Below are 25,373 nucleotides of genomic sequence, written 5' to 3'. Positions count from 1 at the left end.
CTCATGAGTTAAGTTCAACTGTCGTATCCCATCAGAATCCAAAATACACTATATATTCAAAAGTATGTGGACACCCCTTCAAATTAGTGGATTCGGCTATTTCAGCCTCACCCTTGCTGACAGGTGTATAAAATCGAGCACACAGCCATGCAATCTCCATACACAACCCTTGGCAGGAGAATGGCCTACTGAAGAGCTCAGTGACTTTCAACATGGCACAGTCATAGGATGCCACCTTTCCAATAAGTCAGTTCGTAAACTTTCTGCCCTGTTAGAGCTGCCCCGGTAAACTGTAAGTTCTGTTATTGTGAAGTGGAAACGTTTAAGAGCAACAATGGCTCAGCCTTGAAGTGGTAGACCACACAAGCACACAGAACATGACCGTGAGTGCTGAAGCGTGTAAAAATTGTCTGTCCTTGGTTGCAACACATACTACCGAGTTCCAAACTGCATCTGGAAACAACGTCAGCACAAGAACTGTTCGTCGGGAGCTTCATGAAATGGGTTTCCATGGCCAAGCAGCCGCACACAAGATCTCCATGCGCAATGCCAAGCGTTGACTGGAGTGGTGTAAAGCTCGCCGCCATTGGACTCTGGAGCAGTGTAAACGCGTTCTCTGGAGTGACGAATCACGCTTCACCATCTGGCAGTCCAACTGACGAATCTGGGTTTGGCAGATGCCAGGAGAACGCTACCTGCCCAAATCCATAGTTTGGAGGAATAATGATCTGAGGCTGTTTTTCACAGTTCAGCCTAGGCCACTTAGTTACAGTGAAGGGAAATCTTAATGCTACAGCATAAAATGACATTCTAGACAATTCTGTGCTTCCAACTTTAGGGGCAACAGTTTGGGGAAGGCCCTTTCCTGTTTTAGCATGACAATGCCCCTGTACACAAAGCAAGGTTCATACAGAAATGTTTTGTCGACATCTGTGTGGAAGAACTTGACTGGCCTGCACAGAGCCCTGACATCAACCCCATCGAACACCTTTAGGATGAATTAGTACGCCGACTGCGAGCCAGGCCTAATCGCCCAACATCAGTGCCCAACCACACTAATACTCTTGTGGCTCAATGGAAGCAAGTCCCCACAGCAATGTTCCAACATATAGTGGAAAGCCTTCCCAGAAGAGTGGAGGCTGTTTTAGCAGCAAAGGGGGGACCAAGACCATGTTAATGCCGCTGATTTTTTTATGAGATGTTCAATGAGCAGGTGTCCACATACTTTTGGTCATGTAGTGTATAAGTTTGGTTTACTCCAATGTTTGTAAACTAAGTAAATGTAAACAAACAATAGCCTATATAGCCTCAAAACATGGTTAAAACTATAATGTTGATATCATGGATGGTCAACCCTTGCATCCATAGCTCGGTCTATGAATTTGAGTGGTTATATTTCTCCAGCCGCATCCCCTTAGCTTTTTACCGAAACAGAAGCACTTTGTTATTGTTTCAACTGCGGATTGCCCCTTTTAAGGGACTAACTAATACTTAAAACAAAAGCTTAACAGAGGACAAAGTAACTTAATCTAAGAGTTAACTGTGGGCGATAATGCTATAAAGCCTCTAAACTGAACGTGGTCAGGTTGTCTACACTGAATATTACAGTTTAACAGAAGGACAAGGGCAGGGAAAACTACTTTTTAGCATGCATGTATTGCAACTCCACATAATATCATGGAAGCTATGCAACACCACAACCAACAGCGTTAGTAGTCTAAAAATACTTTAAAAAATAAAAATAAGAATAATACTTGCGTTGACAAAGTAGTAGTTTGTGGGGTTGAAGCTACTACGTTTACTACAGGTTTCAAGGAAGCAAGCAAAAACTAACAAGAAACTCACTTTCTATGAAATAGACCATTTAAAAAGGCAGCTCTTGGCTAATAACTAACAGTATTAGAGGCAAAAGGGAGAGGGCCTACTCTCAGACACTAACATGCTTCCACACCGACATGCAATCTCCATTAAAATCACAAACAAAAACAGATCTACAGCTGTAGTGGAGATCCCCATGCATAACCGTGTAACAGTTTGACTGGTAGAGCCTTTAGAAGGTTCAAATGGGTTGAAATGTTCTGAAGTGGCAAAGCTAGTCTCAAATTAACAGGGGAGGTTTCTCTCCAGTCATTCCACAAAACCTCTGTTGACAGAGAAAAAGGAGTAATCTGTCTAGGAATCTTTTATACAGTGTGAATGAACAACACTGACTAAATGAACTTGAATAAAAGTCTGTCAAAATGGAAGACCTAACACTACACAGCGTGCATGGAATAATAGCTATCAATAATAATACAATTACAGTAGCAATAAAAATGTAGCCTATTTTCTGCTTTAATCCTCTTAAAATACAGTACAAAAAAAAAACACTCTGGGGCTTTGTGAATAACCATGATATGCAGTATGTCTATAATCAATGTCAGGTATTCATATCAAGATATAGGAAAGTTTTTTTCCCCCCTGATAATGCTAACTTTTGTGGATAAAATCCAAAGATCTCCAAACCCAGAGAGAGAAAAAAAAAAGACTAGACCACACAGACATACACACTTGCCTGACTGACAATACACAGGCTCACATAACACACACAGTAGCAGAGGCGCTATGCTACATCGACAGGTTGCATCTTTAAGGGGGTATGGGTGGAGATGTAAGGCACTAAAGTCTGTATAGTAAGTGAAGCGTCCCCTCCATCTTCAGAGGTCGTCCATACACAGTCTAGGGGCGCCTCAGTGGCAGCACTGGTTCACAAGGGAATCTCTCCTTGTTCTGGGACCCCCAAATCCATCATCAGTCTGTCGCCAATTTATCTTAATCATCATCACCATCCGAACATTCACCAAGTCTACACACATTCATTTTCTACATGCCTGTCCAGGCTTTCCTCTGAAATGGGCTTCCACTGTGGGGTATGGGGAGGAGAATGTGGTAGCACATACGAGAAAGTCACACAATCTTCAGTCAATCACAAGGGTATTCCCATTCGAGACAAAACTTGCCATGCGAGAACCAATGAGATGGCAAAGCTTCCTGGCCTGTGGGACATCTCGGGAAAAGCGTAGGAGTGAGGAGCAGAGGGCAGAGGTTGGAACTTCTGAAGCAGAGGAGGGACTTACAATCGAGTGAATGGGCCCACGTGGAGGGGTCCTCTCAGTTTTGGAGAGGAACAGGATGAGTTGAGAGTGGAAAAGGAGGGGGAGGAGGAGTAAGGAGCGGGGGAGGAGGAAGATGATTGTGGTTCGGAATCATTGTTCAGTGGGAAGACACTGGAGATGGCTACGTCCACGATACCTTGGCATAGCTCCGGGTAGAGTTTCCTAGAGGATGGAGAGATAGTGCAATTAATAAGATGCCCCTTAAATCAGGCTTAGTGAGATTATACCGGGAAAAATGAATGATTCAAAGGACAATTTTACAAGCACATTTAGGTTCACTGGGACGTCAGTAATCAAAAGACACAACATTAATTGGGAGGTTAACATAGCCCTCTAAGCTTTGAACAATGGAACAAAACATTTTCAAAATAATTCAAATTTCTGCCCAAACCTCTTGGTTGGACAGAAAAGAAACTAGCATGAAAGAGCAAATATATAACTTGCAATCTACTGCAAAGATAACTCTGCAGGCTCTGTACTACTATCCAAGTCTGTAACCAAACAATTCGAGCTTCTACTTCTAAAAATTCACCTTTCCAGAAACAAGTCTCTCACTGTTGCCGCTTGATATAGACCTCCCTCTGCCCCCAGCTGTGCCCTCGATACCATATGTGAATTGATTGGCCCCCCATCTATCTTCTGAGCTCGTGCTACTAGGCGACCTAATCTGGGACATGCTTAACAACCCGGCCATCCTACAATCTAAGCTTGATGCCCTCAATCTCACACAAATTATCAGTGAACCTACCAGGTACAACCCCAAATCTGTAAACACGGCCACCCTCATAGATGTCATCCTAACTAACTCGCCCTCTAAATACACCTCTGCTGTTTTCAATCAAGATCTCAGCGATCACTGCCTCATTGCCTGCATCCATAATGGGTCTGCGACCAAACGACCACCCCTCATCACTATCAAACGCTCGCTAAAACACTTCTGCGAGCAGGCCTTTCTAATCGACCTGGCCGGGGTATCCTGGAATGACATTGACCTCATCAGTAGATGATGCCTGGCTATTCTTTAAAAGTGCTTTCCTCACCATCTTAAATAAGCATGCCCCACTCAAAAAATGTAGAACTAGGAATAGATATAGTCCGTGGTTCACTCCAGACCTGTCTGCCCTTGACCAGCACAAAAACATCCTGTGGCGTTCTGCATTAGCATCGAATAACCCCCGTGATATGCAACTTTCAGGGAAGTTAGGAACAAATATACACAGGCAGTTAGAAAAGGCTAGCTTTTTCAAACAGAAATTTGCATCCTGTAGTACCAACTCAAAAAAGTTCTGGGACACTGTAAAGTCCATGGAGAATAAGAGCATCTCCTCCCAGCTGCACACTGCTCTGAGGCTAGGAAACACTTACCACCGATAAATCCACTATAATTGAGAATTTCAATAAGGATTTCTCTACGGCTGGCTCCACCTGGCTACCCCTACTCCGGTCAACTGCCCGGCACCCTCCACAGCAACACCCAAAACACCCACAATTTCTCCTTCACCCAAATCGAGATAGCTGATGTTCTGAAAGAGCTGCAAAATATGGACCCATACAAATCAGCCGGGCTAGACAATCTGGACCCTCTCTTTCTAAAATTATCTACCGAAATTGTCGCAACCCCTATTACTAGCCTGTTCAACCTCTCTTTCCAATCGTCTGAGATTCCCAAAGATTGGAAAGCTGCAGCGGTCATCCTCCTCTTCAAAGTGGGTGACACTCTAGACCCAAACTGCTACAGACCTATATCTATCCTACCCTGTCTTTCTAAGGTCTTCGAAAGCCAAGTTAACAAACAGATTACAGACCATTTCGAATCCCACCGTACCTTCTCCGCTATGCAATCTGGTTTCAGAGCTGGTCATGGGTGCACCTCAGCCACGCTCAAGGTCCTAAACGACATCATAACCGCCATCGATAAGATACATTACTGTGCAGCCGTATTCAACCTGGCCAAGGCTGTCGACTCTGTCAATCACCACATTCTTATTGGCAGACTCGACAGCCTTGGTTTCTCAAATGATTGCCTCACCTGGTTCACCAACTACTTCTCTGATAGAGTTCAGTGTGTCAAATCGGAGGGCCTGTTGTCTGGAACTCTGGCAGTCTATGGGTGTGCCACAGGGTTCAATTCTCGGGCCGACTCTCTTCTCTGTATACCTCAATGATGTTGCTCTTGCTGCTGGTGATTCTCTGATCCACCTCTACGCAGACGACACCATTCTGTATACTTCTGGCCCCTCTTTGGATACTGTGTTAACTAACCTCCAGACGAGCTTCAATGCCATACAACTCTCCTTCCGTGGCCTCCAACTGCTCTTAAACGCAGGTAAAACTAAATGCATGCTATTCAATCGATCACTGCCTGCACCTGCTCGCCTGTCCAGCATCACTACTCTGGACGGCTCTGACTTAGAATACGTGGACAACTACAAATACCTGGGTGTCTGGTTAGACTGTAAACTCTCCTTCCAGACTCACATTAAGCATCTCCAATCCAAAATTAAATCTAGAATCGGCTTCCTATATCGCAACAAAGCATCCTTCACTCATGCTGCCAAACACACCCTCGTAAAACTGACCATCCTACCGATCCTCGACTTCGGTGATGTCATCTATAAAATAGCTTCCAGCACTCTAATCAGCAAATTGGATGCAGTCTATCACAGTGCCATCCATTTTATCACCAAAGCCCCATACACTACCCACCATTGCGACCTGTACGCTCTCATTGGTTGGCCCTCGCTTCATACTCGTCGCCAAACCCACTGGCTACAGGTTATCTACAAGTCTCTGCTAGGTAAAGCCCCGCCTTATCTCAGCTCACTGGTCACCATAGCAGCACCCACTCGTAGCATGCGCTCCAGCAGGTATATCTCACTGGTCACCCCCAAAGCCAATTCCTCCTTTGGCTGCCTTTCCTTCCAGTTCTCTGCTGCCAATGACTGGAACGAACTGCAAAAATCTCTGAAGCTGGAGACTCATATCTCCCTCACTAGCTTTAAGCACCAGCTGTCAGAGCAGCTCACAGATCACTGCACCTGTACATAGCCCATCTGTAAACAGCCCATCGATCTCCCTACCTCATCCCCATACTGTATTTATTTATCTTGCTCCTTTGCACCCCAGTATCTCTACTTGCACATTCATCTTCTGCACATCTACCATTCCAGTGTTTAATTGCTATATTGTAATTACTTCGTAATTACTTCGCCACCATGGCCTATTTATTGCATTAACTTACCTCGTTTGCACTCACTGTATATATACTTCTTGTTTTCTTTTGTTCTACTGTATTATTGACTGTATGTCTTGTTTATTCCATGTGTAACTGTGTTGAAAACAAGATTGAACTCTTTGGCCTGAATGCCGATCGACATGTCTAGAAAAGACTTGGCAACATCCCTACGTTGAAGCACGGTGTTGGCAGCAATCATGCTGTGGGGATTTTTTTCAGCGACAGTGACTGGGAGACAGGATTGAGGGAAAGATGAACGGAGAAAAGTACAGAGAGATCCTTGATGAAAACCTGCTACAGGGCGCACAGGTTCCTCAGACTGGGGCGAAGGTTCATCTTCCAACAGGACAACGACACTAAGCACACAGCCAAGACAATGCAGGAGTGGCTTCGGGACAAGTCTCTGAATGTCCTTGAGTGGCCCAGCCAGAGCCCGGTCTTGAACACGAATGAACATCTCTGGAGAGACCTGAAAATAGCTGTGCAGCGACGCTCCCCATCCAACCCGACAGAGCTTGAGAAGAATAGGAGAAACTCCCCAAATACTCCCTGTGTGCCAAGGTGGTAGCTTCATACCCAAGAAGACTTGACGCTGTATTCGCTGCCAAAGGTTTTTCAGCAAAGTACTGAGTAAAGGGCCTGAATACTTTATTTATTTTTATTTCACCTTTATTTAACCAGGTAGGCCAGTTGAGAACAGGTTCTCATTTACAACTGCGACCTGGCCAAGATAAAGCAAAGCAGTGCGACAAACAGCACAGAGTTACACATGAGATAAACAAACGTACAGTCAATAACACAATAGATAGGTCTATATTCAGTGTGTGCAAATGTAGTAAGATTGGGGAGGTAAGGCAATAAATAGGCCATAGTGGCGAAATCATTACAATTTAGCAATTAAACACTGGAGTGATAGATGTGCAGAAGATGTAGGTGCAAGTAGAGATACTGGGGTGCAAAGGAGTAAAAAATAAATAACAATATGGGGATGAGGTAGTTGGGTTGGCAATATACAGATGGGCTGTGTTCTGGTGCAATGATCGGTAAGCTGCTCTGACAGCTGATGCTTAAAGTTAGTGAGGGAGATATACGTCTCCAGCTTCAGTGATTTTTGCAATTCGTTCCAGTCATTGGCAGCAGAGAACTGGAAGCAAAGGCGGGCAAATAAAGAATGGTGTGGTCTGCATAGAGGTGGATCAGAGAATCACCAGCAGCAAGAGCAACATCATTGATATATAACAGAGAAAAAGAGTCGGCCCGAGAATTGAACCCTGTGGCACCCCCATAGAGACTGCCAGAGGCTCGGATAACAGGCCCTCCGATTTGACACACTGAACTCTATCTGATAAGTAGTTGGTGAACCAGGCGAGGTAGTCATTTGAGAAACCAAGGCTGTTGAGTCTGCCGATAAGAATGCGGTGATTGACAGAGTCGAAAGCCTTGGCCAGGTCGTTGAAGACGGCTGTACAGTATTGTCTTTTATCGATGGAGGTTATGATATCGTTTAGGACCTTGAGCTCGAATACCAGATTGCATAGCGGAGAAGGTACGGTGGGATTCAAAATGGTCGGTGATCTGTTTGTTAACTTGGCTTTCGAAGACTTTAGAAAGACAGGGCGAGATAGATATAGGTCTGTAACAATTTGGTTCTAGAGTGTCTCCCCCTTTGAATAGGGGGATGACCGCAGCAGCTTTCCAATCATTAGGGAATCTCAGACAATACAAAAGAGAGGTTGAACAGGTTAGTAATAGGGGTTGCAACAATTGTGCCGGATAATTTAAGAAAGAGAGGGTCCAGATTGTTTTGCCCAGCTGATTTGTAGGGGGTCCAGATTTTGCAGCTCTTTCAGAACATCAGCTATCTGGATTTGGGTGAAGGAGAAATAGGGGTGGCTTGGGCAAGTTGCTGTGGGGGGTGCAGAGCTGTTGACCGGGGTAGGGGTAGCCAGGTGGAAAGCATGGCCAGCCGTAGAAATGCTTATTGAAATTCTCGACTATCGTGGATTTATCGGTGGTGACAGTTCCTAGCCTCAGTGCAATGAGCAGCTGGGAGGAGGTGCTCTTATTCTCTATGGACTTTACAGTGTCCCAGAACTTTTGAGTTTGTGCTACAGGATGCAAATTTCTGTTTAAAAAAAGCTAGCCTTTGCTTTCCTAACTGCCTGTGTATATTGGTTCCTAACTTCCCTGAAAAGTTGCATATCGCGGGGGATATTCGATGGTAATGCAGTACGCCACAGGATGTTTTCGTGTTAGTTAAGGGGAGTCAGGTCTGGAGTGAACCAAGTGCTATATCTGTTCTTAGTTCTACATTTTTTGAATGGGGCATGCTTATTTAAGATGGTGAGGAAAGCACTTTTAAAGAATAACCAGGCATCCTCTACTGACGGAATGAGGTCAATATTCTTCCAGGATACCCGGGCCAGGTCGATTAGAAAGGCCTGCTTTCTGAAGTGTTTTAGGGAGCGTTTGACAGTGATGAGAGGTGGTCGTTTGACTGCGGACCCATTACGGATGCATGCAATGAGGCAGTGGTCGCTGAGATCCTGGTTGAAGACAGCAGAGATGTATTTAGAGGGCAGGTTGGTCAGGATGATATCTATGAGGGTGCCCGTGTTTATACGGATTTAGGGTTGTACCTGGTAGGTTCCATGATAATTTGTGTGAGATTGAGGGCATCTAGTTTAGATTGTAGGACGGCCGGGGTGTTAAGCATGTCCCAGCTTAGGTCACCTAACAGTACAAACTCTGAATATAAATGGGGGGGCAAGTGGCAACAGTGAGACTTATTTCTGGAAAGGTGGATTTTTAAAAAGTAGAAGCACGAACTGTTTGGGCAGAGACCTGGATAGCATGACAGAGCTCTGCAGGCAAGTCCACCCCCTTTGGCAGTTCTATCTATCTTGGCGGGAAATGTTGTAGTTGGGAATGGAAATTTCAGAATTTTTGGTGGCCTTCCTAAGCCAGGATTCAGACATGGCTAGGACTTCAGGGTTGGCGCACTGTGCTAAAGCAGTGAATAAAACAAACTTAGCCTGTTGGGGATAGGGGGCAGTATTTGCACAGCTGGATAAAAAACATACCCGATTTAATCTGGTTACTACTCCTGCCCAGTAACTAGAATATGCATATAATTATTGGCTTTGGATAGAAAACATCCTAAAGTTTCTAAAACTGTTTGAATGGTGTCTGAGTATAACAGAACTCATATGGCAGGCAAAAACCTGAGAAGACTCCTTACAGGAAGTGGCCTGTCTGACCATTTCTTGCCATATTCCTTGATCATCTCTATCCAAAACAGGGGATCTCTGCTGTTACGTGACACTTCCTACGGCTCCCATGGGCTCTCAGAAGGCGGGAAAAAGCTGAATGATGTAATTCCATCCCCAGGCTGAAACACATTAGCGTGTTTGGCAAGTGCTCTATCAGAGGGCCATCAGACTGAGGCTAGTGCATGAGGGGATAGCATGCTTTTACTTTCACTCTCTTTGTAATAAAAAAACGATTTCCCGGTCGGAATATTATCGCTTTTTTACGAGAAAAATGGCATAAAAATTTATTTTAAACAGCGGTTGACATGCTTCAAAGTACGGTAATGGAATATTTAGAATTTTTTTGTCACGAAATGCGTCGTGCTCGTCACCCTTATTTACCCTTTCGGATAGTGTCTTGAACGCACGAACAAAACGCCGCTATTTGGATATAACAATGGATTATTTGGGACCAAACCAACATTTGTTATTGAAGTAGAAGTCCTGGGAGTGCATTCTGACGAAGAAAAGCAAAGGTAATAACATTTTTCTTATAGTAAATCTGACTTTGGTGAGTGCTAAACTTGCTGGGTGTCTAAATAGCTAGCCCTGTGATGCCGGGCTATCTACTTAGAATATTGCAAAATGTGCTTTCACCGAAAAGCTATTTTAAAATCGGACATATCGAGTGCATAGAGGAGTTCTGTATCTATAATTCTTAAAATAATTGTTATGTTTTTTGTGAACGTTTATCGTGAGTAATTTAGTAAATTCACCGGAAGTGTTCGGTGGGAATGCTAGTCACATGCTAGTGACCTGCTAATGTAAAAATCTGGTTTTTGATATAAATATGAACTTGATTGAACAGACATGCATGTATTGTATAACATAATGTCCTAAGATTGTCATCTGATGAAGATCAAAGGTTAGTGCTGCATTTAGCTGTGGTTTGGGTTTATGTGACATTATATGCTAGCTTGAAAAAATGGGTGTCTGATTATTTCTGGCTGGGTACTCTGCTGACATAATCTAATGTTTTGCTTTCGTTGTAAAGCCTTTTTGAAATCGGACAGTGTGGTTAGATTAACGAGAGTCTTGTCTTTAAAATGCTGTAAAATAGTCATATGTTTGAGAAATTGAAGTAATAGCATTTCTAAGGTATTTGAATAATGCGCCACGGGATTCAACTGGCTGTTGAGTAGGTGGGACGCTTGCCCAGAGAGGTTAGGGAGGAAGCTTCTAATGTTAACATGCATGAAACCAACACTTTTACAGTTATAGAAGTCAACAAATGATAGCGGCTCAGCTGGGGAATAGGAGTGGAACTGGGATCTACAGGGCCTAAGGGTATGGCTAAAGGCTATAAAAACTGTTTGTCTAGTGCGTTGGGGACAGAGAATAAAAACAGCAGATTTCTGGGCGTGGTAGAATAGATTCAAGGCATAATGTACAGACAAGGGTATGGTAGGATGTGAGTACAGTGTAGGTAAACCTAGGCGTTGAGTGACGATGAGAGAGGTTTCGTCTCTGGAGGCACCAGTTAAGGCAGGTGAGGTCTCCACATGTGTGTGAGGTGGGACAAAAGAGCTAGCTATATAAGGCATTTTGAGCGGGACTGAGGGCTCTACAGTGAAATAAAACAATAAGAACTAGCCAAGACAGCAGTAGACAAGGCATATTGACAGAGGCATAAAGCAATCACAGGTGTTGATCAGGAGAGCTAAGACAACGGGTCAATGGCGATGAATGAGCAGAGCGGGTCAGTTAGGTACATACAGGACCTGAGTTCGAGGCTGGGGCCGACAGGTAAACAAAATGAGGTACTGTGTTATTGAAACAGTCCAGGGGCATCAGCTGTGTAGCAGAGTGATCATAGGGTCAAAAATGTAGCAATAGGTGAATCAGGGTGCCGTTCGGTAGTCACTACTACGCTAGGCGAGCAGAGGACACAGCGTTCAGAGAAGCTAGCGGGCCGGGGCTAGTAGATGGTTCTTCGGCGACATCATAACAGAATAGCCTGTTGAGACCACATTGGGCGATCACGTTGGCAGTCCAGTCGTGATGGATCGGCGGGGCTCCGTGTCGACAATGAAGGGTCCAGGCCAATTGGCAAAGGAGGTATTGTAGCCCTAGAATTAGCTGGTATATGAGCCTAGCTCGAGGCTAGCTCAAGGCTAGCTGGTGCTTGCTTCGGGACAGAGGTGTCAGCTAACAGAAGCCACTCGTTTGCAGCTAGCTAGCTGCAATGATCCGGCGTAATGATCCAGAGCGGTAGGAATCCGGTGATATGGCAGAGAGAAGCAGTCCAATATGCTCTGAGTTGATATCGCGCTGTGCAGACTGGCAGGTGTTGTCCGAGCTAAGGCTGGCTGATAACCCGGAAAAAGGTGAAGACCGCTAGCCGTGGCTAACAAAGACTAGTAGCTAGTTAGCTCCGGATGGAAGTTCCAGTTATAAGGAATAAAAATAGCAGATCCGTACCACATTGGGTGAGGCGGGTTGCAGGAAAGTATATTTAGTTCGTAGATATATCTTAATCTCACTTTCTATGCGAAAAAGACTGGCTATTTACACGGGATAAGACACGGGAACAAGACAACAAATACACACGTCCTACTGCAACGCCATCTTGGATCATATGGAAGGTTCTCCCATCTCCACAGAGGAACTCTGACAGAGTGACCATCGGGTTCTTGTTCACCCCCCCGACCAAGGCCCATCTGCCCCGATTGCTCAGTTTGGCCGGGCGGCCAGCTATAGGAAGAGGCTTGGTGGTTCCAAACGTCTTCCATTTAAGAATGATGGAGGCCACTGTGTTCTTGGGGACCTTCAACGCTGCACATTTTTTGGTACCCTTTCCCAGATTTGTACCTTGGCACAATTCTGTCTTGGAGCTCTACAGACAATTCCTTCGACCTCATGGCTTGGTTTTTGCTCTGACATGCACTGTCAACTGTGGGACCTTATAGAGACAGGTGTGTGCCTTTCCAAATCATGTCCAAACAATTGAATTTACCACAGGTGGACTCCAATCAAGTTGTAGAAACATCTCAAGGATGATCCATGGAAACAAGATGCACCTGAGCTCAATTTCAAGTCTCATAGCAAAGGGTCTGAACCTTACGTAAATAAGGTATTTCAGTTTATTTTTAATAAATGTGCAAACATTTCGAACTACCTGTTTTCACTTTGCCGTTAGGGGGTATTGTGTGTAGATTGATGAGTTAAAAAAATGTTTTTAACCAATTTTAGAATAAGGCTGTAATGTAACAAAATGTGGAAAAAGGGAAAGGGTCTGAAAACTTTCTGAATGCACTGTATATGTGTATATGACCACTAGGAGGAGAAGGATATAAAATAATACTGACTGTGCGCAGGCCGGAGCTCCATTGATCTCGATCAGCCACACCTTGAAGCTTTCGTCCACCATGAAGTCAAAGCCAAAGAGCTGGAAACTCTGATAGGACAGGTGCTTAGTGCTGATGGCTGGCTCAATGCATGTCAAACAGCTCCTAGGAGACCAGACAGAACAACCATTGTCAGGAGTCTGAGTAGTGGTGTAGCAAATACCTGTACACAGCTATTTGTAGAACTATGCATGTTAGGGAAAGGTCATGTTGGCAAGGTCATCTGACAAAAGAGGGTATTTTTCCACCTTCAATTAATTAAAACATCACAGCACAGGAAGAAAAGTAGCTAGCTACCTTATGATCTGCTTGATCTGAGGTAAAATGCTGGTCTCCAGTGCTATGTTGTGGGTGCTCAGCAGGTACTGCCGGAACTCGTCGAAGAACATCTCATTGCCCTCCTCGTAGCGGCCGTAGTTCTGGGAGTGCTCTTTCTGGATGCAGTGGTTAGTCAGGTGGCTGGTCATATCCTGGAAGTTGGCGCTGTCGTAGGGCTCCGAGGCCGTCCGCAGCACACCCTCCCGGTAAAGGTAGATGTTGTACTGATGGTCCACGAGCACCCAGCTCCTAAGAACAATACAAACCCGCAGAGTTAGAGACTACTGGGCAAAACCCCAGCAATAACATTGCTTCTGTTACTGTTCCTCAGAGAGCCTGAATTGTGTATTTATAAGGCTATATGGTATTTTGTTGGTAATAAATATGTAATAAACAGACATTAGATGTGCTATCACTCACAAAAATATCAGTATCAGCTGCTTACCTGATGTCAAATTTACGGTTGCCAGGTTGCAGCAGTAGTGGTCTTTCTAGGTACTTCTGAATGACATGAACCTGCCCTTGATTATCAATGAACTCCAGCAATTGATTTGCATCGTAGGATATCAAAATTCCAGCACCTGGAACAAGAAAACCAACCCAAGCCTAATCTTTGTATACAATCCTTGGAATACATATTTTGCCAATAAAGAGTTTGTAACTCACTGGGCAGTCCAAGGAAACTTCCAAAAACATGAGGCAAGCATTAACTTAAAAAAAAATAGATTATTTTGGCAACTATACTATTATATTTTCCCCATAGTGCCCAATGACTACAATATCTAGCAGTACCAGCTGTCAATAGAAACTCGAGCCTTCAGACGTGATGACTGGGATGTACCTTTTGCTCCAGCAGATGACTTGGCAATCCACACTGTTCCCTCTCCGCTTTCCTTTCTTGAGTGATAAGAGGCCAGGAAAACTTCTCTTTCATCTGTCTTGGGGTTACTTTTCAGGTGGCTGATGCCATTCTTTACAGGAGCGACAGGGGTATTTAGGTTAGTAGGATAGATGATGTAGGATTCAGGCAACCAGTTGCTGGGGTCTGGAAGCTCTGGGCTAGTCTTGATTAACCTGCATAATGTAAAGAAAGAGGATATTGATGATATTTACAGCATCAGTTAGAATTTGAGTGAAAATTACAGTATCAGAGTGAAAATTATTACACAAACCTTTTCAATACCAAAGTTCAAATACCTACTTGACTAAAGATGCTTTGCGGCACAACTTGTCTGCTCCTCTGTAATAATTCACCTGTTGCATCAGTCCTGGCTCATGACCTATGGAGGATAAACAAACACATGAAAAAAAAAGTGATGACAATAGGGCGGTGTAAACAGGAAAGCATTTTGCATGCGTCTGGTCCTTTTCCCTCTCTGTAGTCAAACTTCAATGTGTCCAATAGGGCCTACTTGTGGCATTCTCTTACTTATCCGCACAGGATGTGATTCAGTGACGTCACCAGGATAAGGTTTAAATTTCGTAACATAGTAGCCAATATAGTCTATAGACTATAGGCTCCAGGATAGTCAAGCCCAAAATATGAATCATAAAGTGAAACGGGGTGGGCCACAAAAAATAATTAAGGAACATTATTAGTGGTATAAGGGAATAACTTTCTTGTACTTTGCATAATGCAGCAGTCCTGGTTAGACTCACAAGGAGGCTGGGAACGATGCAGTGAGTGCCATAATAGTACTGGTGGTGTGTGTATCTACTATGGGCCTCCATCAGATCTCTACATTAGCTGTTTCATGCGACACAATTCATGGGTTCAACTTGAGGGTGAGAACAAGAATACTGACACTCCAAAAGGTATTCAAAGTCATGCAATACCATTTACTGAGTATGCCAAAAGTGCTACTCTTACCAAGCCGTCCAAATGGCAGTCTGTTCCGTTCGCCCAACATCAAATTGAATCTGGGATTATCCCTTTTCAGTCTCTTCCATTGTCCAGTTGCGACGAGAATTTTGGAAACTTCAGCATAAATAGTGCTGTTCTCGTCTCTTGCGACAAATGTATACATCGGTGCATTCATATTACAACAATAGTATATGTGCAAAAGCACACATCAAAACGAATTATTAGCTAGCTAGCCCAGGTGTAGCTATTGAATTTAGCAGACTGGCTGGCAAACGCTATCTCGCGGACGGATGTGTCTGTGGCATGATGATGAGACAGTCATATCCAGGTTCTGAAAAAAAGTGCTTCGCGTGTTCTTGTTGCTAGTGAATGTCTTTCATGATCACAAAAGTCCTTACTATTTCATGTTGCATGACTCTGGCCTGACGTTACGTTTCAGTCATGGGTGCCCAGATTTAGGGTGTGCCTGACTAACAACGTTAACGTTACTTGGTCCCACGTCTGGCTGAGATCCTCTGGCTTCTCCCATCTGGCTTGCTTGCTAATGTTACGTAGCTAGCTAACTTGCTGTCGTTTACCGGTAGCTGAATATATGTTTTAATTGTTGTTTAAATCGGTATCTATGTAAACTGGTACTTTCCTAAGATTTTAGCTGTTTAACTTGGGAGACAAAAAAACAACCAATGAAAAGAGATTAACGTTTTCCTGTAAAGGTTATTTTAAGGAACTTTCAAGACAACTGGGAACTCGACAAATAAGAGCTCAAATCATGACGTCGATGTTCAGGTCGGAAAGACTGAGCTCTTGAACGAAGCCAGTTGACGGTTCAAAACGATTGTTCGCAGGCGGAGCTCGTTTCCCTCCCCAAGTTCCCAGTTGTCTTGAACGCGCTGGAGTAAATCGGAGATTTCCGAGTTCACAGTTGTGGTTATTGTAGTCTTTATATTCTGGTACCTCACTTAAGGTAATCAAATGAAATACCTTCTGCAGATTCAAAATCAACAGTTACATTTACATTTCAACTGTATATTTCCTCATAATAACAGCAGCAATTTGGGTATAACGGAAATGTTGATGTACTGCATATCCCGGTGCGGACCCCCATTTTAGAGAGGCAAGTCGCAAGAAATGTTAATTTTTTTTTATTTATCATTTTTGTGTATATTTTTTATTTAGTCATTTATTTTTAGTAGCTAGATAGTTTAGCCAGGCCAGGGTGATAGCTAAAGCTCATGTATTGTAGTGATTTTCACAGAAAATGTACTCCTACGGCATTAACGTCCGTTACATTTTTGTAAATAATGCTGAGCGATGAGTGCTTTTCTAGGTCGTTCGATTATTTAAAAGGGTATCATATTTATACATCCGATTAAATATCAGCCTCATTTTTGAACGCGGCACGTGTATAACTACAACCAGTTAGCAAGTTGCTTATTTCAGAGCTTCCTAGTTCCGACTAGCACATTAGCAGTCGTCACTAGTTACAACGGCCACAAATCCGACCAATCCGATGAGGGAGTGTGATGTTTGATAACTCGTGATCCATTAATGATTTGGTTATTTGTTAGCTATAATAAAACAAAATATTCTACATGCAAAGTGATAATCGGATGTCTTATTCAAACCCAGCTTGCAAGTTTATCATGATGTTTGCCCTTACTCATAGTAACTTGTCTTAACCCAAAATATTGTAGGTTTACGTGTCTCTTTCCTTGTAGAATGTTGACAGCTGTATAGAACACATTGTATTGCTAAAACTTAATAGCTACACTCACCGACACAGGATACACTTTATCCCTCATGCTGGCCTTGACCAAACCGGTAAGTTGCCCCTAACAAGAGCTGCACTTCTCCACATGGCCAGACTTAGAGCAGTCTTCTCCCCTTTTAATGCTCATTCTTGAAAAATGTCATAAGGTCTGAAATAGACACCAGAGTCGACATACTATACAAACAATTATCTAGGCTAAGTAATACAAAAATATTTATCTACTGCTCTGCTAACTAGTTAAGGTGTAGTCAGTGGCTAGCCAAGACAGAGAAAGGGGACATAAGTTAAACACTATTCAATTCAAAATCAATTTTATTGGTCACATTGGTCTAGCGAAATGCTTGTGTTCCTAGCTGATCGCACTGGTGAACGAAGCTGAAAGCGTTGGCTAGAGATGATATGCAGGAGCTTCCTGCAGGAATTTGTAGTCTTGCTGAGGTCTTCTCTGTTGCTAATTAGCATTTCGATTTTTAGGGTAAATTGAGACAAATATATTGATAACACTCACCTTGTCCGAGAAAGAATTACACCAAACACATACTGTACTTAATTTGAAGTGTTTGTAAAATTCACTATGTAAAAAATGAATGGTGGAAAGACAATTGGAACCATTGCTGTGTTTGGCCGCTAGGTTTTATGGGTATTATGATGCGTCCACTGTGTCTGACTACAGCTGTATTGATTTTAAAATGGCATTTAAACAAACGGAAAAGTAATTCACAAGTAAAACATACACACTTTCGCATAAATGTTCAGTTTTTTTTCCTTTTTAAATTTGTTGATTTTTGGCTAATTTAAGATGATTTCAACCCTGTTGATTTATTTGGCACTTACTACGGTCATTTATTTTTATTTTTTTTACATCTTAAATAAATGCAGCAATAGACTTTTACGAACAGTAAGTAGATATACTTTTTCATATTTACCTTAAAACCAAGAAAGTAAAGCAGATAACATGTGCGATGTTTATTATCACCTTGCAGTCCAGCTTTTTTTTTTTTTTTTTTTTACCAGTTTCCATCTCTGTGCAAAGGCATGGTCTTCAAGCTACGGAAGATGGCAAAACATTATTATAATAATTGATTGGAATTGCATGTCAATTTTCTAAGTCCCGTGTGGCTCAGTTGGTAGAGCATGGTGTTTGCAACGCCAGGGTTGTGGGTTCGATTCCCATGGTTGACGAGTACGGAAAAAAGATTTATGCATTCACTACTGTAAGGCGCTCTGGATACTAGCGTCTGCTAAATGACTAAAATGTAAATACCCAAAGCTCTTTGCAGTGTTTCCTTCCAAAGGTTGTGCATTTGTTTAAGGTAAATATATATACTGCTCAAAAAAATAAAGGGAACACTTAAACAACACATGATCTGAATGAAAGAAATAATCTTATTAAATACTTTTTTCTTTACATAGTTGAATGTGCTGACAACAAAATCACACAAAAATAATCAATGGAAATCAAATTTATCAACCCATGGAGGTCTGGATTTGGAATCACACTCAAAATTAAAGTGGAAAACCACACTACAGGCTGATTCAACTTTGATGTAATGTCCTTAAAACAAGTCAAAATGAGGCTCAGTAGTGTGTGTGGCCTCCACGTGCCTGTATGACCTCCCTACAACGCCTGGGCATGCTCCTGATGAGGTGGCGGATGGTCTCCTGAGGGATCTCCTCCCAGACCTGGACTAAAGCATCCGCCAACTCCTGGACAGTCTGTGGTGCAACGTGGCGTTGGTGGATGGAGCGAGACATGATGTCTCAGATGTGCTCAATTGGTTTCAGGTCTGGGGAACGGGCGGGCCAGTCCATAGCATCAATGCCTTCCTCTTGCAGGAACTGCTGACACACTCCAGCCACATGAGGTCTAGCATTGTCTTGCATTAGGAGGAACCCAGGGCCAACCGCACCAGCATATGGTCTCACAAGGGGTCTGAGGATCTCATCTCGGTACCTAATGGCAGTCAGGCTACCTCTGGCGAGCACATGGAGGGCTGTGCGGCCCCCCAAAGAAATGCCACCCCACACCATGACCGACCCACCGCCAAACCGGTCATGCTGGAGGATGTTGCAGGCAGCAGAACGTTCTCCACGGCGTCTCCAGACTCTGTCACGTCTGTCACGTGCTCAGTGTGAACCTGCTTTCATCTGTGAAGAGCACAGGGCACCAGTGGCGAATTTGCCAATCTTGGTGTTCTCTGGCAAATGCCAAACGTCCTGCACGGTGTTGGGCTGTAAGCACAACCCCCACCTGTGGACGTCGGGCCCTCATACCACCCTCATGGAGTCTGTTTCTGACCGTTTGAGCAGACACATGCACATTTGTGGCCTGCTAGAGGTCATTTTGCAGGGCTCTGGCAGTGCTTCTTCTGCTCCTCCTTGCACAAAGGCTGAGGTAGCGGTCCTGCTGCTGGGTTGTTGCCCTCCTACGGCCTCCTCCACGTCTCCTGATGTACTGGCCTGTCTCCTGGTAGTGCCTCCATGCTCTGGACACTACACTGACAGACACAGCAAACCTTCTTGCCACAGCTCACATTGATGTGCCATCCTGGATGAGCTGCACTACCTGAGCCACTTGTGTGGGTTGTAGACTCCGTCTCATGCTACCACTAGAGTGAAAGCACCGCCAGCATTCAAAAGTGACCAAAACATCAGCCAGGAAGCATAGGAACTGAGAAGTGGTCTGTGGTCCCCACCTGCAGAACCACTCCTTTATTGGGGGTGTCTTGCTAATTGCCTATAATTTCCACCTGTTGTCTATTCCATTTGCACAACAGCATGTGCAATTTATTGTCAATTAGTGCTGCTTCCTAAGTGGACAGTTTGATTTCACAGAAGTGTGATTGACTTGGAGTTACATTGTGTTGTTTAAGTGTTCCCTTTATTTTTTTGAGCAGTGTATATAGGAAATGATGCAGACAATTACATTGATGGAAGCCGAAATATTGAAGCTGATCTAACCCCCCCCCCCCCCAAAAAAAAACACAAATAAATATAGAAAGAATATGATAGGCTATATTACTATTATAATGAAAGGCTTGTAGAGAAACTAAAAACGTTGCTCTATCAAATAGAATAACTCTGTGGCTGGAATGGAATGCTAGTTAGCTAGCTAATTTTAGATGAGAGTTGCAACTAGTATTTTAGTTAACTAAAAAAAGAAAAAGACAACTTACCCTTTTGTCCTTTCTCAATGTTATGAACGTCAGTGGCGTTGCCGAATGTATTGGTGGTTCCCAGTTGTCTTGAACGTCCTGATTCTCAGCTGTTTTGAATATGGCATATTTAGTTATGTGTGTCGCATTCAAAACAACTTGAAACTCGGAAATCTCTGTCTTCTGATTTCAGTGCATTCAAGACAACTGGGAACTCAGGGAAAAAAACTAGCTCTGACTGGGAAAAAATAGTTTTGAACGGTCATCAACTCGGAATTCCAAGTCGGCAACTTGCATCTTTCTAGAACTCAGACTTTCCGACCTGAAGATCATTGACGTCATGATTTGACCAAATTTCTTTCCAAATTCGCAATTGTCTTGAAAGCACCATTGAACCTCAAACTTGAACTTGAAATATTATTACACTCCCTCACCTGATTGGTTGTGTAGACAGGCCATCTGACTTTGTAGCTGTGGTAACTAGTGACGATCTAGCTAAGCTCATGCGCAGAATAACGTCATCGGGTCTAACAGTCATCTTGCGCCGAACTGCGCATGTAAAGGCCGTCAAATGAAAGGAACTCCAATATGAAGTTGTTTACGAAAAAAAAAAACCGTCAGTCTGTCAATTTTATGAGGTTGGAGTAATTACATGTTCAACTACTTATGACAAACATTATCCCTTAGTTGTAAATTATCTTCTCTCAATTGGCTGCCGACTGACTGATCTACAAATAACTTTGCATCATAAATAACTACTCTATTTGTTGATAAGTCAGTCACAATTTACCCATGATACACTACAGTTTTTGATCCTCTCGAACATGGCCATTGACTTCTCAAACCCCAAACCGGTCTGCATCGTCTGTTTCGCAAGCGTTCCTGGAAGTCTCGCGATGTTATGCCAGGTCGCAATTGTAAATGAGAACTTGTTCTCAACTTGCCTACCTGGTTAAATAAAGGTGAAATAAATAAATAAATGTTGCGCCTCTGGGTTTAGAAACTCTGTTCTAAGGGTCAAAAGGTTTTGATAGAGAAAGTTTTTTTTGTCTAAATGAAACCTCTATTTTGTTTGAAATGGATACAGATGTAATCTCTGAATGAATGTGCAGATTTAATGTATTTTATTCTCTTGAGAGTATTGCCTAATAATGGTCAGTTGAGCTTGCCTCCTATTCAATCAATACCCAGCAGATCTTATATATAAAATTATGAGACATATAGTGAAAAGCAATGCACAGCAATGTCCGGGGTCAAAGCCTGTTTGGACACATGGCTAGACATGACTGATTGACTAGACTACACTAGACTGGACTAATTAGACTTGAACTGAACTTACTGGACTGGCCCGGACTATCCCCAATTAAACAAAATATATTTGAATTCCCACAGTACACTATCAATGTTCTGCTATTAGCTACAGTGGCAAGAAAAAGTATGTGAACCCTTTGGAATTACCTGGATTTCTGCATAAATTGGTCATCAAATTTGATCTGATCTTCGTCTAAGTCACAACAATAGACAAACAGTCTGCTTAAACTAATAACAAACAACTATACATTTTCATGTCTTTATTGAACACACTGTGTAAACATTCACAGTGTAGGGTGGGAAAAGTATGTGAATAACTGGTTGACCCTCCTTTGGCAGCAATAAACTTAACCAAACGTTTTCTGTAGTTGTGGATCAGACCTAAACAACGGTCAGGAGGAATTTTGGACCATTCATCTTTACAAAACTGTTTCAGTTCAGCAATATTCTTGGGATGTCTGGTGTGAACTGCTCGAGGTCATGCCACAGCATTTTAAATCGGGTTGAGGTCAGGACTCTGAAGGCATATTTTATTCTGTTGAAGCCATTCTGTTGTTGATTTACTTTGGTGTTTGGGGTCGTTGTCCTGTTGCATCTCCCAACTTCTGTTGAGCTTCAATTGGCAGACAGATAACCTAACATTCTCCTGCAAAATGTCTTGATACATTTTGGAATTCATTTTTTCCATTGATGATTGCAAGCTGTCCAGGCCCTGAGGCAGCCCCAAACTATGATGCTCCCTCCACCATACTTTACAGTTGGGATGAAGTTTTGATGTTGGTGTGCTGTGCCTTTTTTTCCCCCACACATAGTGTTGTGTGTTCCTTCCAAACAACTCAACTTTAGTTTAATCTGTCCACAGAATATTTTGCCAAAAGCGCTGTGAAATATCCAGATGCTCTTTTGCGAACTTCAGACGTGCAGTAATGTTTTGTTTTTGGAAAGCAGTGGCTTCTTCCGTGGTGTCCTCCCGTGAATACCATTCTTGTTTAGTGTTTGACGTATCGTAGACTCCAGAGATTTCTTTAAGTCTTTAGCTGACACTCTAGGATTCCTCTTAACCTCATTGAGCATTCTGTGCTGTGCTACTGCAGTCATCTTTGCAAGACGGCCACTCCTAGGAAGAGTAGCAACAGTGCTGAACTTTCTCCATTTACAGACAATTTGTCTTATCGTGGACTAATGAACATCAAGGCTTTTAGAGATACTTTTGTAACCCATTCCAGCTTTATGCAAGTCAACAATTCTTAATCTTAGGTCTTCTGAGATCTCTTTTGTTCGAGGCATGGTTCACATCAGGCAATGCTTCTTGTAAATAGCAAACTCAAATTTTGTGAGTGTTTTTTATAGGGCAGGGCAGCTCTAACCAACATCTCCAATCTCTTCTCTTTGATTGGACTCCAGGTTAGCTGACTCCTGACTCCAATTCGCTTTTGGAAAAGTCATTAGCCTAGGGGTTCACATATGTTTTCCAACCTACACTGAATGCTTAAATGATGTATTCAATATAGACAAGAAAAATACAATAATTTGTGTGTTATTAGTTTAAGCACACTGTGCTTGTCTATTGTTGTGACTAAAATGAAGATCAGGTCAAATTCTAAGACTAATTTATGCAGAAATCTAAGTCATTCCAAAGGGTTCACATACCTTTTCTTGCCACTGCATATTTTAACCACCAGATGGCACCATGGACTATCATTGAGCTCTGTAAGATGGGAGGGCTCAGGATTTGGCCCAATTTGAGTATAGTGTTTTACACCTATCCTACACAAGTGTTAAACATAAGTCTCATCTAGCCCTCCGCATAGCTACATAGATCTACAAATCACAGCTTCGTTGAAGGACGAGAATCGTGAGGAGTGACGCCACCTAATGTATGCCAAGCTTATGTGCATGTTGCAGCAGTGTGTAGGAAGGACTGATTCCAAGATGTAAGAAGTGTGCAGGTCAGGAGGGCATGAAACAAAGGAGTGTGTAGAATCATTGGAAAAAGCTGTGTGTCAACTGTGGGGGTTCCCTGGGGATCAGAAGTGTCAGGTGCGAGAGAGACAGGTAGAGGTTGTCAGGGTCATAGTGCAGAAGGTGTCGTATGCTGAGGCATGGAGGAGAGTAGAGGATGATGGGCAAGGATAAGAGATCTGTTCCCTGTGAGTAGTAGGCCAATACAAAGTGATCTGAATAATATGTCATTCAGTAAGGTTGGCTTCTTAACATTATGTTTTTATAGGAGAGTGGGATATAGGTGCAGGGTTAGTTGGTGGTGCAATCCCCCCCCTTAACTTCCCTTTACACCACAGCCAGCACACTGTTTTTTGTATCACAAAGTAAGTGTAACGTGATCGACTACAACAGTGAACTCTGCTGAGGGGAGGACGGCTCATAATAATGTCTGGAACGGGAACAAATGGAATGATACTGTTCCACTAAATCCGCTCCAGCCATTACCACAAGCCTGTCCTCCCCAATTAAGGTGCCACCAACCTCCTGTGGACTACACACTCCCGCACAGTAGGTGCGTGCGCATGCACATTCCAATTGTTGGTGGCCACAATAAATGAATGACACAAAAAAAACAGTAGGTACAGTCAGGGCTGGCTCCAGGCATAAGCAACATAAGCGGATTAGTAGAATGCACAAGGTGCAAGTTCGAAATTTGGTTATGTCAGTCAAAGACAGTCACTCAATTAGCCATGTCAGCTAACACTTTTTTTATTTGTAAATTAGTCTAGACAGCTATCATGTCCAAATACTGACCGGTCACGCATTGCACTTGCCCAGGGGCCCTGACCTCCAGGGGGCCCGTATTGATTTTGTTAGTTACTCTCACTCAGATATTATTAACATGGCTTAAGTCATGGCAAAATGTGTAGAATTGCAGGAAATGAGCTTCAAAACGGAAAAAACATTATCTCCACTCCATGGCAAAATGGTAGAATTGCATGGAATTTGTTATAAAATTGCTAAATGTTCTCTCCGCCCCATGGCAAAATGTGTAGAACTGCAGAAAACTTGCTTTAAAACTGAAAAAAATATAAAACATTTTGGAGGAACTCAGTCGGGGTCTCAACTTACTGAGTTAGAATAGTAGAATACACAAGGTGGAAGTTCGGGCCATGTAAGGGCCATGTGAAAAAGTTATTTTTGCGCATATGATATTGCCTATAGGGCGCAAAATTGCTGGGACCATGGCTGGCAAGTGAGCTGCATCACTAAAATAACATGGCGGGACTGCGGTTGGGTTTGGGACCAGTTCTTGCGGTAGCGGGTGGGAGTCAGACGGAGTGTGGTATGAAAAGCTGCAGATGCAGGCTGGCGGGAGCGGAATGAAGAGATTGGTCCCACGAAGACCTCTACTGTGCACCATGACAGTGAAGCCTGTAACGTTAGAGCTGTTTATTACTATGTCAGTGTGAAAAGTAGGGAATTAGCTAGAAACTGACAGATCAATAACATTACATTGCCATACTGTCTAATAAAAACTCACATTGCACTGAAAAAAACATCAGAATATCAATCTTTAATCATTTGGCTGATGGTTTCATAATTTGATTCAGGTCTAGTGTGAGTGAGGAAAAAATAATAACTAACGTTAGCCAACATTTGGCCAGCTCTCGCTCTAACGGTACATCAGCTGGCGAAAGCTAGCCAAGTTAATTTACTTCTGTTGAAACTGGAAAAAACTAAGGCTAAAAAACATTTCCATACAAACAACTGCAGTACTATAGTAATAATAGCCACTTCATATCGCTATTTGACAGATAGCTAGAGGATAGAGCTGACCTGGCTGTTGTAGCTACTAGCTAGTATAGCTAATTCATTCACCTCAGTTAAGAGGGGATGAAACATTAGCTAACATTACAATATTAGCTCAGCACTGCGAATAAACACTGGTTTAGTTTTTTC

The 25,373-nt window shown here is 43.0% G+C and overlaps 1 protein-coding gene across 5 annotated transcripts; it reads right to left on the bottom strand.

Moving 5' to 3' along the window:
- Positions 1-1,771: 1,771 nt before the first annotated feature.
- LOC115153031 (tubulin--tyrosine ligase) lies at positions 1,772-20,807 on the bottom strand. 5 transcript variants are annotated; one of them, XM_029698041.1, is made up of 8 exons: positions 20,591-20,807; positions 20,178-20,266; positions 14,568-14,646; positions 14,208-14,440; positions 13,812-13,947; positions 13,346-13,615; positions 13,010-13,153; positions 1,772-3,317 (listed from the first exon to the last, which is right to left on the bottom strand). In XM_029698041.1, exons 3-8 carry the CDS (start codon positions 14,627-14,629, stop codon positions 3,113-3,115), a joined length of 1,050 nt encoding a protein of 349 aa, XP_029553901.1. In that variant the 5' UTR covers positions 14,630-14,646; positions 20,178-20,266; positions 20,591-20,807; the 3' UTR covers positions 1,772-3,112. The 5 variants fall into 5 exon arrangements, with proteins under 5 accessions (XP_029553901.1, XP_029553902.1, XP_029553903.1 ...); XM_029698042.1 differs by lacking the exons at positions 20,178-20,266; positions 20,591-20,807 and adding exons at positions 17,006-17,149; positions 17,510-17,609; XM_029698043.1 differs by lacking the exons at positions 20,178-20,266; positions 20,591-20,807 and adding an exon at positions 17,510-17,612.
- Positions 20,808-25,373: the final 4,566 nt, after the last annotated feature.

This window comes from Salmo trutta, chromosome 18 (genome assembly GCF_901001165.1).
Source record: "Salmo trutta chromosome 18, fSalTru1.1, whole genome shotgun sequence".
Classification (NCBI taxonomy): Eukaryota; Metazoa; Chordata; class Actinopteri; order Salmoniformes; family Salmonidae; genus Salmo; species Salmo trutta.
The sequence above is the reverse complement of the archived record's forward strand: the minus strand, read 5'-3'. Positions and strand labels throughout refer to the sequence as shown.